This window comes from Pelophylax lessonae, assembly GCF_965119305.1.
Source record: "Pelophylax lessonae genome assembly, chromosome: 12".
In the NCBI taxonomy this organism is placed as follows: domain Eukaryota; kingdom Metazoa; phylum Chordata; class Amphibia; order Anura; family Ranidae; genus Pelophylax; species Pelophylax lessonae.
In genome coordinates, this window is record NC_138779.1 from 84670923 (window position 1) to 84684712 (window position 13790).

At 40.6% G+C, this 13790-nt stretch overlaps 1 protein-coding gene across 1 annotated transcript in view; it reads left to right on the forward strand.

The window, feature by feature from the left end:
• The window catches only part of CFAP74 (cilia and flagella associated protein 74), a 385998-nt gene that overhangs the window by 135817 nt on the left and 236391 nt on the right, over positions 1–13790 (forward strand). Inside the window, exons 17-21 of the mRNA XM_082274200.1 lie at positions 3167–3328; positions 3794–3974; positions 7384–7490; positions 8882–9004; positions 9927–10048. Coding sequence (XP_082130326.1) covers positions 3167–3328; positions 3794–3974; positions 7384–7490; positions 8882–9004; positions 9927–10048 — 695 coding nt within the window. The remainder of the gene's footprint in view (positions 1–3166; positions 3329–3793; positions 3975–7383; positions 7491–8881; positions 9005–9926; positions 10049–13790) is intronic.

Here is a 13790-nt window from a genome sequence, read left to right on the forward strand (position 1 = left end):
TCATGAATGTACACATAGCACCCCATACTGATAGAAAAACACAGAATTTTTGACATTGTTGCAGATTTATTAAAAAAGAAAAACTGAAATATCACATGGTCCTAAGTATTCAGACCCTTTGCTCAGTATTTAGTAGAAGCCCCCTTTTGATCTAATACAGCCAGGAGTCTTTTTGGGAAAGATGCAACAAGTCTTTCACACCTGGATTTGGGGATCCTCTGCCATTCCTCCTTGCAGATCCTCTCCAGTTCTGTCAGGTTGGATGGTAAACGTTGGTGGACAGCCATTTTTAGGTCTCTCCAGAGATGCTCAATTGGGTTTAAGTCAGGGCTCTGGCTGGGCCATTCAAGAACAGTCACGGAGTTGTTGTGAAGCCACTCCTTCGTTATTTTAGCTGTGTGCTTAGGGTCATTGTCTTGTTGGAAGGTAAACCTTCGGCCCAGTCTGAGGTCCAGAGCACTCTGGAGAAGGTTTTTGTCCAGGATATCCCTGTACTTGGCCGCATTCATCTTTCCCTCGATTGCAACCAGTCGTCCTGTCCCTGCAGCTAAAAAACACCCCCACAGCATGATGCTGCCACCACCATGCTTCACTGTTGGGACTGTATTGGACAGGTGATGAGCAGTGCCTGGTTTTCTCCACACATACCGCTTAGAATTAAGGCCAAAAAGTTCTATTTTGGTCTCATCAGACCAGAGAATCTTATTTCTCACCATCTTGGAGTCCTTCAGGTGTTTTTTAGCAAACTCCATGTGGGCTTTCATGTGTCTTACACTGAGGAGAGGCCTCCGTCGGGCCACTCTGCCATAAAGCCGCGACTGGCGGAGGGCTGCAGTGATGGTTGACTTTCTACAACTTTCTCCCATCTCCTGACTGCATCTCTGGAGCTCAGCCACAGTGATCTTTGGGTTCTTCTTTACCTCTCTCACCAAGGCTCTTCTCCCCTGATAGCTCAGTTTGGCCGGACGGCCAGCTCTAGGAAGGGTTCTGGCCATCCCAAATGTCTTCCATTTGAGGATTATGGAGGCCACTGTGCTCTTAGGAACCTTAAGTGCAGCAGAAATCTTTTTGTAACCTTGGCCAGATCTGTGCCTTGCCACAATTCTGTCTCTGAGCTCTTCAGGCAGTTCCTTTGACCTCATGATTCTCATTTGCTCTGACATGCATTGTGATCTGGAAGGTCTTATATAGACAAGTGTGTGGCTTTCCTAATCAAGTCCAATCAGTATAATCAAACACAGCTGGACTCAAATGAAGGTGTAGAACCATCTCAAGGATGATCAGAAGAAACGGAAAGCACCTGAGTTAAATATATGAGTGTCACAGCAAAGGGTCTGAATACTTAGGACCATGTGATATTTCAGTTTTTCTTTTTTAATAAATCTGCAACAATGTCAACAATTCTGTGTTTTTCTGTCAGTATGGGGTGCTATGTGTACATTCATGAGGAAGAAATGAACTAAAATGATTTTAGAAAATGGCTGCAATATAACAAAGAGTGAAAAATTTAAGGGGGTCTGAATACTTTCCGTACCCACTGTGTATATAAATAAATACAGTGCCTTGAAAAAGTATTCATACCCCTTGAAATTTTCCACATTTTGTCATGTTACAACCAAAAATGTAAATGTGTGTAATATGCAATACCGCCCCCCCCCCCATATTATATAATACAGCCCCCCATATCATACAATACAGCCCCCCCATATCATACAATACAGCCCCCCCATATCCTACAATACAGCCCCCCATATCCTACAATACAGCCCCCCGTATTATACAATACAGCCCACCCCTATCATACTATACAGACCCCCCATGTTATACAATACATCCCTCCATATTATGCAAGACAGCCTCCCCATGTTATACAACACAGCCCCCCATTTATACAACACAGCCCCCCCCCCCCATGTATGAAGAGAAGACAGTGAGGAGACCAGTGTCTGGATGGGTGGTGTACTGTGTGAATGGTGGGAGAGATGGGGACGCACACCGTCATCATCTCACCTAGCTTGCTTTGTGGAATTGTTTCCTCAGCCCGGCCACCGACATGCTGTCCTAGGTGTGTGATGGGGGAGGGGAGCCCGGTGTGCAGCAATCTGCTTCCGCCAGAACACGGAGGAGTGGGAGGTGTGGAGAGGCACAAGCCCCGCCCCCTGGGTGTGATTGGAGATCACATGCTTTTGTCTAAATTACAGCAAGCTAGGCTCCTGATCTACAAGCTGCAATCGACTGGAGGGGCGGAGCACGGTGAGCGCCGAGCTGGATCACAAGGAGGAGCTCAAACCCCATAAGTGCCGGCTGGCATTACAGGCACAGAGGATGTGATTTCCACATGTGCGCTCTAGGCTGACGCCTACCTTGCCTATAGGTAGCGTCGGCCCTAGTTATATACATACTTGTCACTATTGTATGATATTTGGTTTATTTTCATGTGCTTTTGTTCTTTTTTTTGCCCTTTGTGTTTTACATATGTAACATTTGGACCTGTTTTTCAGATTATTTTATAAATTATTATTCAAATGAAGGGTCTGTTAGGTGAGAGAAGATGGTTAATTATTTAATCACTAGCAGCTGTGCCTCATTAGCTACACATGGCTAATTTAGGAAAGAAGGTTAGATAGATCAAGGCCAGTATAACATGTATGCATGTTATATATATATATATATATATATATATATATAGCTGTGTGTTAGTTAATTTCAGCTATATACAAGCATTGAGTATGGTGTGAAATGCGTTAGCTGTATTCTATGCTGTATCTCCTTCCCTCGTTTGCTGTATGGAGTGTCGTATGTTTTTGACTCCATAAAAGGTGATTTTATTGCAATGCGGCCATCCAGACATTTCTTCATACCAGATCACCTGTCCGGCCAGCACCCTCTGTATGTGCAGTGGCGGTGGAACACATTAGGGTGACTACTTTGAGCGGTGTACTACTTCGCTTTGATGTGTACATTCTTGTTTTAAATGAGTTTTATTAGTGTGGTGAACCGCTAATAAACAAAGTAATTTGGCATTAGGCCTGAGAAATAAAGTGAATGAATAAAAATGTAGAAATATCTTTCTAATCTTTAATTAGTCTGCTAGCTTTATCCAGAATCTGTGTCTTGAATATTAATGATAACCTTAATCAATGCTGATCAAAACCATTTCTTTCAGTTGGCCCTGGATAGGGAATTCATTGACTTCGGTATGCATGTCATTGGAGAGACCGCGACACTGATGGTGACATTAACAAACCGAGGAGCTCTTGGAACAAACTTCCATGTTAGGCCATTGACTCAGGCTAACAACATAGGAAAGACACCTGTAGAGCAAATGGTAAGTAATTAATAAAGCATAATAGAGCAGCTGTGAGCAAGAAGAAAAATCCTTCACTGGTAATGCAATCTGCTCACTTTACCTCAGTTTTAGTTTTTAAAAAACATCCCTATAATCTCTTGTATCCCTTTCAGAGGGCATTAATGAGGCACAGCAGCCTCTTGCTAGTCATTCTGTCCAATGCAACTTCTCTGCTAATGGTAATGCATGTGGTAACACACTGCAAAGGTTTAAACCTGGCCTCCATAGGATTTTTATTGGAAATGAACATCAATGTAAATATTGTCTGAATGATTGATGCATATCTACAACGTGGCTTTCCCAAAATCCACATAATGGTATGGTTTGACCATTAAAAGCCTATTCCATGCCAAACACAGCGTTTGTTTCAATTCAAAATTATGAGTGAATTTGGTAACATAAAATTTATTGTAAGCCGCGATAACATTTTTTTAAAATTTACAGATATCTTCAGTTTCCCCTGATCACATCTCTAGAGACACAAATACCTCTGTCTCCATGGATTCCACAAAGCAGGAACATTTAGAAACTTTAGACAATAACCAAACAGAACCTACAAGTGAAGAAGCAACTCCACCACATGAGGGACCTAGAAGTGCTAGGCTACAAAAAGAAATAAGCATTGGTATGTTAAAGGTGGTCTATGGTCACAGCATACATCTTCATTTTTTAACATCAGCATTGTAATACTATTACAAACAGTAGTTGTTTTTGACAAGTCAATAAGGCTAAGTGGGAAAAAAATCGAATTTCATATTGTGAGTGTTGCCTGTCTGTGGGCCATTTCTTTTCACAACTCGCTGAATTCCCTGCATGCTTTGCAGCTTCTTCACTGCTCTTTTATTTGGTTTACTTAAAAAAATTCTAAGGTCTAAAAATCCCATGGTACCTTGCTGCCTGCAAGTAGTCTGTAAGATTCCCGCACTGACTCTGCCTCCTGAAACTCCTCCTTCCAGCACCTCTGTAGTTTAGAAGGCAGGCTATGTGAAATGTGCGATTCAGCAGCTAATAAACACAGGGCATAGTGAATATGTGTCACAGAGTTCAAGGAAGTAAATCTGTGAGGATCTTCACAAAGTTTATAAACTTCAAGATCATTCAGAATAATAACAGTAGGCTTGAAATAGTTGAAATTCAATGTGGAAATTAATATAATCATTTTAAATGTTAACCATAGATGCACTTTAAATTCCAATTACCATCCTCTTTCAAGAAATGCAATATAGGTCATATTTAATTGGTGGCTTGTGTTCTCGCTTGAGGATATTTCTCCTTACTTTCTGTACAAGTGACACCAGTCACCAGGAAAGAAACAAAGAGACATTGCCCCAACAAAGATACAGATAGCAATAAAACCTAACAGCGGTTCTAACCATTCCTCATAACATCCAAAACTAGAAAAATATGTTCTGGCAAGGTTTTAAATTCTAGAATTGAAAATTCTCCTGGTCAAAGGAAAGCAGCCTATACATTTCTCTCATTAGGGAGTTACTGTAAGCTTTTAATGCAACCAGTGTCATTATGTAATTACTGTAGAAATGCATTCAGACAGCAAGGGAGAATAATCCTTAACGCTACCCAGTGAGTATTGCAGCTGTGCTAAAATCAGAAATTTGAATACTACCTTATCCCAAGTATTTTGTAATTTCCTGTAGCTAGACTGTCACAGAGTACCTAATGGGGGGGGGGGGGAGAATTGTTCACTCTAGCAGAGTCTCCAAATGACATGAAACCAGTAGTAGTTTAAAGTATATCTAAAGCCACAACTATGCGCTCTAGTTTTTGATAGAGTAGTGAAGGTTTAGAACCACTGTCAGGTTTTTATTGCCATCTGTTCCCCTGCTCTGGAGATTCACCCTCCCTTTTGGTCCGGTTCATTACAGGACAGAAAGAGTTAGGTAGCGGAGGTGAAGGGAAATCTGCTAACTGGAACATAATAACAATAGTCTAAAAGGGAATGTTCAAGGAGTGTGGAGAATAGGGCACTCTGGATAACAAGGAGACTTTGTGATTAATGCACCACAGCAGCACTTAAGAAGAGGGAAGCACACTCTATAGGTAAAACAAAGCAGAGAAGAAAGGCACTTCTAAGTGCAGTAAAAAAACACTTTAATGACAAGGAAGGTTTAAAAACACTTACAAGATGGAAGTGAAAAACAGGCATGTCAATGAATCCATAGCGTCCAGCGGGATGCCTCCTGGGAGTAAAGACAGCTGAAGTTAGAAGTTCCAGCTGACTAGTGGTGGGAAACCCTGTGACTCTGATCTAAGATGTAGACCCGTGCTGTCAGGACCAGCATGGAATCCAGACATCCGGAAGTGACATCAGAATGGGTGGGACATGTTTCAGGGCATGCACAGTCGCTTCTTCTTCAAACCAAATTTTGCTTTGTTTTAAAAGGGAATGTTGCCTCACTTAGGAGGGATGGTCTTATAGGGCTTGTTCATACTATGGCATTGCTCTACTGCAATGTCCGCCAGCACATGTAACATATGTTGGTGCGATGTGGTGGCATTTACTCTGAATAGAACCCCAACACATCATACTCGCAGATGTGCATTGCAGCACAACTCACTAATACTGTATGTTTCACGGTAGGTGTGTTCCAAAATGTGGGCTATTAGCAAGATGCATTAGGGTTCTTGCACCGCATCACACCAACTTCATACTCTATTAAATAAAAAATTAGCTTTAGATATACTTTTTCTTTTTCCAAAATAGTTTATGAAGTTTTTCAATATTACAAAAAAGATAACATATACGAACAAAGCAAGAAGTGCATTCTGAACAGATGTTTAAGTGAATACACATGGATGCAAGTTACATCTTCATTACATGCAATATTCATTTATACATTAAACATACTGAAGGTATCAAGAGAAACCCAAGCATAGTGTGCTATATGAATGCTATATAAATTCCTGTAGATGAGCAATGCAAACTTCGCTCTGACATTAAACATTAATTCCATAACGGAGAAGGAGTTTGGGGGTAACCCAAGACACCCTATATATTTACAAATTAATGTCCTAACAATAGAAACATTTTACTATTCATAAGAAAAGAAAAAAGAAAGAACAAAAAAAAAAGAGCCGTAAAGTATCATGGATTCATGCCACACAGTTGTTAAAGGCTATTATAGTAAGAGTGCCAGAGATGCCATTGGTTTTCAAACTGTGAGATCCTACCATATTTAAGCGCCAATATTTGTTCATTTGAATAAAGGAGTAGGGATTTCAGTGACGTTAATGCAAAGAATGGCTTGTTCTACATTTGGTTTACCAATAAATTTCACACTTCGAGAAATTAGTTTAAATATCCTTGCCCAAAAGCTGTGTATGTGAAGGCACATCCACACCATATGTGTCAAAATGCCTACCTGTCCACATCCTCTCCAGCATTTATTAGCATTGTTAGAAGAAAATGTTGCTGCCAAGTAGGGTGTACAGTACTTTAAATATACTTTAAAAGAAAAGTACGTTATAGCCAAAGCTTTTTTGGCCATACTTCTCTTGTGAGTCACAGGAGTGCCCTTACTTTTGTTCTCCTGTGAACCAGTGTCAGAATATAGTGGGCTTTTGCCAGCTATAGGCTGACAGAGCAGAGCCAGCTCCGGGCTCTGGAAGGATCCTGACAATATCATCGTGATCCACCTAGCTGCCTGATTGATAGCTGGTTTCACCTATCAGCACATGGCTTAGAGCTGGAGCCAAGTGCACCTGCCCTCTGGTGTTTCAGTGAGCGCTGCCAGAGCAGAATGGAAAGCAGTGACTGACAGTCACTGCTCTCTGCTCTGAGCAAACTGGCATAGAGCTGATGTGGGACAGTTGCAGTATCACAATGAGGCGAGTATTGATGTCTATTTATTTTATTTTCCAATACTTCTCCTTTCACTCTCCAACATAAAAAAAACAATTTTTTCGTGAACTAACTTTAGTATCTCTCGCTTTTCGGATTTGTGTATCCTCGCAAGCATCACATTTCCTTTATAGCAGACACTGCTTCCTGCAACTGACTGAATGTTTGTTTGTAGAATATGTCAATGGGGAACCCCCTGTTGCTGTGGAAAACACACACAGTGGAGATGAACATCTGTATGGAGACACTCAGGAAGAAACCGCAGATATCAAGCTGGGTGAGGTATGTGTTCAAGGATAACTGCCAGAGACCCTTATGTAGACTGCTGTATTATGCATGTCAGTCTGAGAAATAATCAAAAGCCACAGAACTTTGGTACCAAATCTGATTATTGGTTCCTTGTGTATAATGCAAAACCTTCCATGGATATTTTTCATCCATTGATGTAAATAAAATGAAATATACAGAATTTTAATAAGACTACAACAAGTTAAAATAAAGGGCAAAATAAATAAAACTGGAAGATAAAATCTGCTTTATTCTGTTCTGAATGTCTTGTGAGCACACTGATGGTAAATTTAAAGGACTAGAACACCTATAGCTGTGTTCTTTGATGTCATCTTGTTAAAATACATCAGGATGAAAATTGCATAAAAATGTCAAATGTGCACTGACAATTGGACTATTATTCACTTTGGAACTAATCTTTATCTTAAATACCATGCTTTATAAACTGAATGCCATGGATATATCAGGAGCATAGAGTATATTTGTAAAATAACCATTTTAAACCATGAAAATACATATTACACATGGTTTATAAACATGTAAACTTAAAACAAACTCTCCAAAACATTAAACATACAGGATATGTAGCGTACTTTTGTTTAATTGATAAATTCACCTTTTTTAAAAAAAAAATAATAAATGCTTATCTTTTTGAAGGTAAAACATGTGCATATATGATTTTTTTTTTTTTACTAGGAGCCTAGAAAGCATTGCATCCCCCATCAGCAGATCGCAATGCCATGTAGTACTCCTGCAGGCTTGTCTGTGTATCTGTCTGAACCACCTAGAGCGCTCAACAATGCCCTGGTAGTTCATTAAGAACTACAAGCCGACAGCCTCAAGAAATGTCGGTACTTGTAGTTTCCCATTCACAGAATTCTATAATGAATGATATGGGTGGGCATTTTTAAAAAAAAGTATAAGCGAACGGGGGGGGGGGAGAAGATCCCCCGCATTCTGTCACTAGATGCAGCGCATCAGGGAGACGTTGCAGGAGTGAGAACATGTTACATGTTCCAAAAGGTAAACTTATACTTTAAATAAGGAATAACTGCCTGCATGCTTGTTTGCAGCCTGTGTATGATGGAGAGCGGAAGGGGTCTATGACTCCTCTCCGTGCCATGGTCTGTGGTAGGATCTGCATGCTATTCTGGTCTGTTTTAAAGTGGAGCTGTCAACCAGGCTCCAGAAAGAAGTTATTCTTGTTTGGAATAATCCACCTCTTAGCTGCATGTGGTAAATATGCATAATTTATATGTGGTATTTCATATTATGTCTAAAAAAAAATCCATGCTAATCAAATCAGTTGCATCCCAGCATCTTCTTCTTAGAATCATTGTTTTATGCTGTATTTGTTTTGTCTACTGTACTCCTTTTCTTTCCAGAGAACAGATGGAGAGATAGCACCTTTTACTTCAGTGAGAATCCCAATTATATTCACCCCAACATTCCCAGGAAAAGCAAGTGCAATGTTTGAGATTGCTTTTGATAATCAGAGTTGTAAAGCTGTAAGTATTTAACATTTATCAGGGGCGTAACTACAGGGGTTGCGATTGCTACCGGGCCCCATGCTCCAGGGGGCCCAGTAGCAAACCAGTGGGTGAACTTCCAGGATTGCAAAAGTCACACTTGCGACCGGGCCCTGGCATTGCACCACTGTGGGGAGGCCCCAAGATTGCAGGAAGGGAGCCCACTGCAGAACTTGTGAAAGGATCCTGCTGCAGGACCGTAATAAAAGGCCATGCAACGAGAGTAAAGAGCCCCAGGATTAGTGGGAAGAGCCCTGGGCTTGAAGGGAAGGGCCCCGGCCAGGGATCTGGGGGGGCCCTTCATGGTTTCTTGCATCGGGGCCCTGAAGGCTCTAGTTACGCCTCTGACATTTATAATGGTACTTTGTAAAAGTGGAAGCAATACTTTAGTTTATTTTGCAACATCAGGTGGTCTCGAATATGACATTTAGTATTTTAACTTCCATTGAAAGATTATGTACAGGCAATGGATAGATAATGAGCTGAACAGCCAGTCAAGAAGTCTGGTCTGATTACTTTAACACCTAGAGGCTGAATGAATTAGATCAGTGCAGGAAGTGTAGGCTGGGAATAGCAGCAGAGAGTTGGAATTTGAGAGATACATTCATAAGTAGACAGCGGGTACATCTTTAGGGACAATCCATTAAGTGCATTAAGTGCTGGTTTGGTCCCACCTTGCCTATAAACTCTAAATTTAAGACGTTTTAGACCTCACAACCAATCCTCCTACTTCTTACCTTATACTGGCTCTATTTAAAGGAGCTCCTACTCATTTGTATGAGCTTTTTCACTAGTTATGCTCCAAAAACAAGTCTATGTTGGAAAATTAGACATAAGTGAAAGGTATGTTGAGGCAGGGTTCACTAATAAATATTTGTCCTTCTTCCACCTCTTCTTTCAGATTGCTATTACAGCCACTGGAGTGGCTATTGATGTTCCTGTGTATGTTCCAAATTCAAATGTCGACCTGAAGATCTGTACCTTTGATCGTCTGTACCAGGATAGTGTTGTTGTTAAAAACAGGTATGCTAGCTTTATAGAATTCCAGTTGTCAATTTGATCCAAAAGTTTTAAAATCTGTGGTATTTAGTAGAACTTATTTTAGAGTCTGGGGAACTTAAAGGTAAATTGAAGTCCTGATTCACAAGTTGCTTGCCTTTGGCCAGTATAGAGTTTTCTATTCAATGAAAGGATTTGAAGTAAAAAAAAATGTGAGTGTATGAAGACTGACAATCGATTACAGTATGTGAATTGAAACGTTAGTTGGTTGAACATTGATCTGGGACAAATATTTTCAGTGTGGTTGGATGCAGTGGGTTAAATCTCCTGTTCCTGAGTTGTCTCCTCTGCATGCCTGCTATGGTCATTATAAGGGTGACATGATGTTGCTCCAGCACATCATGCATAAAAATAGTTTTACTTTATTTGCCTTTTATATCCAGGAACATTTGCACCATTGTGACCATAATAACTGCAGTTTACACTTTCTAAGTAATGAAAGTATTTATTTTTAAGGGTTCCTCACTCTTTCAAACCACTGTAATTGGAGGAATCTTTATTGCATTTCTTTGGAATCACTACAATTGGGCAAAGCCAGGCATTTAACTGAGGTGACCTTACTAACAGATTTTGACCTTCTGATAAGAAGCGGTGGGTGGGTCAACACACTGACACCCATCCATCCAAACAAAAGTATCTATCATCGTATGATCTTTATGTCAAACATTGGATAGGTGAATATGTTGCCCACAGCAACCCGAGACTTCCTATCATTCTTAAACCCACTGAAGAAAAATGACAGCTGTATTCAAATGGGTTGCGTGGAACAATAGGTCAACATTCCTTTAGTCTGGATGAAGTATATGAAACCCTTTGTCATATTGTAGTTGCCTTTTCATAATTTGTTCTTCTTTACATTACTGTATCACTGGACTTGAACATGTAGTTCTCCAGCATAAGGACAACAGACAAAGAACAGAGATTTAAGGATGCTGAAACTAGGAGGAATGACGTGCACAAAATATGAAGTGTAGAGCAGCAGTTTAAGTGAAGGATTTGGATGATTGAGACCACAGGCTAACTGCAAGAAACCATTCATATATGTATTATGCATGAACGCTGTTAATCTACTCGACTTTGATGTCTGCAGAGCAGAGGTTAATACCATCCAAACCCCTCCAACTTAATTGGTGCAAAGAGAGAGGCAAGTGTGCCAATTACAGAGACAGAGAGCTGTGCAGAGCTGTAACCTTCCATTATATTAAATATTTCCACTTCATATGTCTGAGTAGCACCAGCATGAGGATAATCCCCATGAGGAAAGAATCAAAAAATACTTATGGAAAACCATGCTGCACATGAACTGTACACCATGCAAAGCATTTACAAAGGATACAGTTGAAAGAAAACCTGTACTGAGAGGAATTTTAAGGATGCCATTGATGATCTCCTTCTGAAAATACAAGTTGTCTTGTATTTACCCAGAAAGTACAGAAGCCAATTAACACTACAGCCAGGAAACTGGTATTTTCACAATGAGTTTGAAAATCAGTTAAAAAGTAAGCAATTCTTTTAAAGAGAAATATGTAGGATGCACTTCTGATCTTTTGTAAATGTCAATTGCCAGGTAAGTGGTAAAGATAATGTCTATAGCAAAGTCTTTACCAAAATATAGAGTACTATTGTAGTGGTTCTAAAGGATGAAGGCTTTTTACCTTCATCCATTGTATGTATGAAGGTAAAACACTAACTGTTTTTAATATATATGGTATCTCACAAAAGTGAGTACACCCCTCAAATTTTTGTAATTATTTTTATTATATCTTTTCATGTGACAACACTGAAGAAATGACACTTTGTTACAATGTAATGTAGTTAGTGTACAGCTTGTAAAACAGTGTAAATTTGCTGTCCCCTCAAAATAACCCAACACACAGCCATTATTGTCTAAACCACTGGAAACAAAAGTGAGTACACCCCTAAGTGAAAGTGTCCAAATTGGGCCCAATTAGCCATTTTTCCTCCCAGGTGTCAAGTGACTCGTTAGTGTTCCAAGGTCTCAGGTGTGAATGGGGAGCAGGTGTGTTAAATTCTCTCACTTTCTCATACTGGTCACTGGAAGTTTAACATGGCACCTCTTGGCCAAGAACTGTCTGAGGATCTGAAAAAAATAATTTTTGCTCTACATAAAGATAGCCTAGGCTATAAGAAGATTGCCAAGACCCTGAAACTGAGCTGCAGCACGGTGGCAAAGACCATACAGTGGTTTAACAGGACAGGTTCCACTCAGAACAGGCCTCACCATGGTCGACCAAAGAAGTGCACGTGCTCAGCGTCATATCCCAAGGTTGTCTTTGGGAAATAGACGTATGAGTGCTGCCAGCATTGCTGCAGAGGATGAAGGGGTTGGGGGGTTAGCCTGTCAGTACTCAGACCATACGCCACACAGTGCAAAAAATTGGTCTGCATGGCTGTCATCCCAGAAGGAAGCTTCTTCTAAAGATGATGCACAAGAAAGCCTGCAAGCAGTTTGATGAAAACAAGCAGACGAAGGCCATGGATTACTGGAACCATGTCCTGTGGTCTGATGAGACCATGATAAACTTATTTGGTTCAGATGGTGTCAAGAGGTGTGTGGTGGCAACCATGTGAGGAGTACAAAGACAAGTGTGTCTTGCCTACAGTCAAGCATGGTGGTGGGGATGTCATGGTCTTGGGCTGCATGAGTGCTGCCGGCACTGGGGAGCTACAGTTCATTGAAGGAACCATGAATGCCAACATGTACTGTGACATACTGAAGCAGAGCATGATCCCCTCCCTTCGGAGACTGGGCCGCAGGGCAGTATTCCAACATAATAACGACCCCAAACACACCTCCAAGACGACCGCTGCCCTGCTAAAGAAGCTGAGAGTAAAGGCGATGGACTTGCCAAGCAGATCTCCAGACCTAAACCCTATTGAGCATCTGTGGGGCATCTGTGGGGCTTCCTCAAATGGAAGGTGGAGGAGCGCAATGTCTCTAGCATCCACCAGCTCCGTGATGTCGCCATGGAGGAGGACTCCAGTGGCAACCTGTGAAGCTCTGGTGAACTCTATGCCCAAGAGGGTTAAGGCAGTGCTGAAAAATAATGGTGGGCACACAAAATATTCACACTTTGGGCCCAATTTGGACATTTTCACTTAGGGTGTACTCAATTTTGTTGCCAGCGGTTTAGATATTAATAGCTGTGTGTTGAGTTATTTTGAGGGGACAGCAAATTTACACTGTTATACAAGCTCTACACTCAATACTTTACATTGTAGCAAAGTGTAATTTCTTCAGTGTTGTCATATGAAAAGGTATAATAAAATATTTACAAAAATGTGAGTGGTGTACTCACTTTTGTGGGATACTGTATATATACACACACACATACACTGTGGTTTTGGAGTTAAACCACCAGTGTTTGGCTAACCATGGAGAAGAAAGAGGATGGTGTACTGAAGAAACATTCTATTCCAAGAGCATGTAACGGTCATTCTTACAAAGATCACATGTAAACAGGTGTCACCAGAATATCGACCCGAATAGCTGTATTGTTATATCTATTTTTCATTGAATGAATGATCTTTGCATGTCTTTTTTATCCATTTAGCACTTATTCCCACTTCTTGCCTGTAAATGCTTTTAGATTAAATCTTTTTGCTGTAATGTATAGCTACCTGCTGAACCTCTGGCTGGAACAAGAGTGCAGATAAGACATTTTCTTTGACTTTGTTGAGCTGC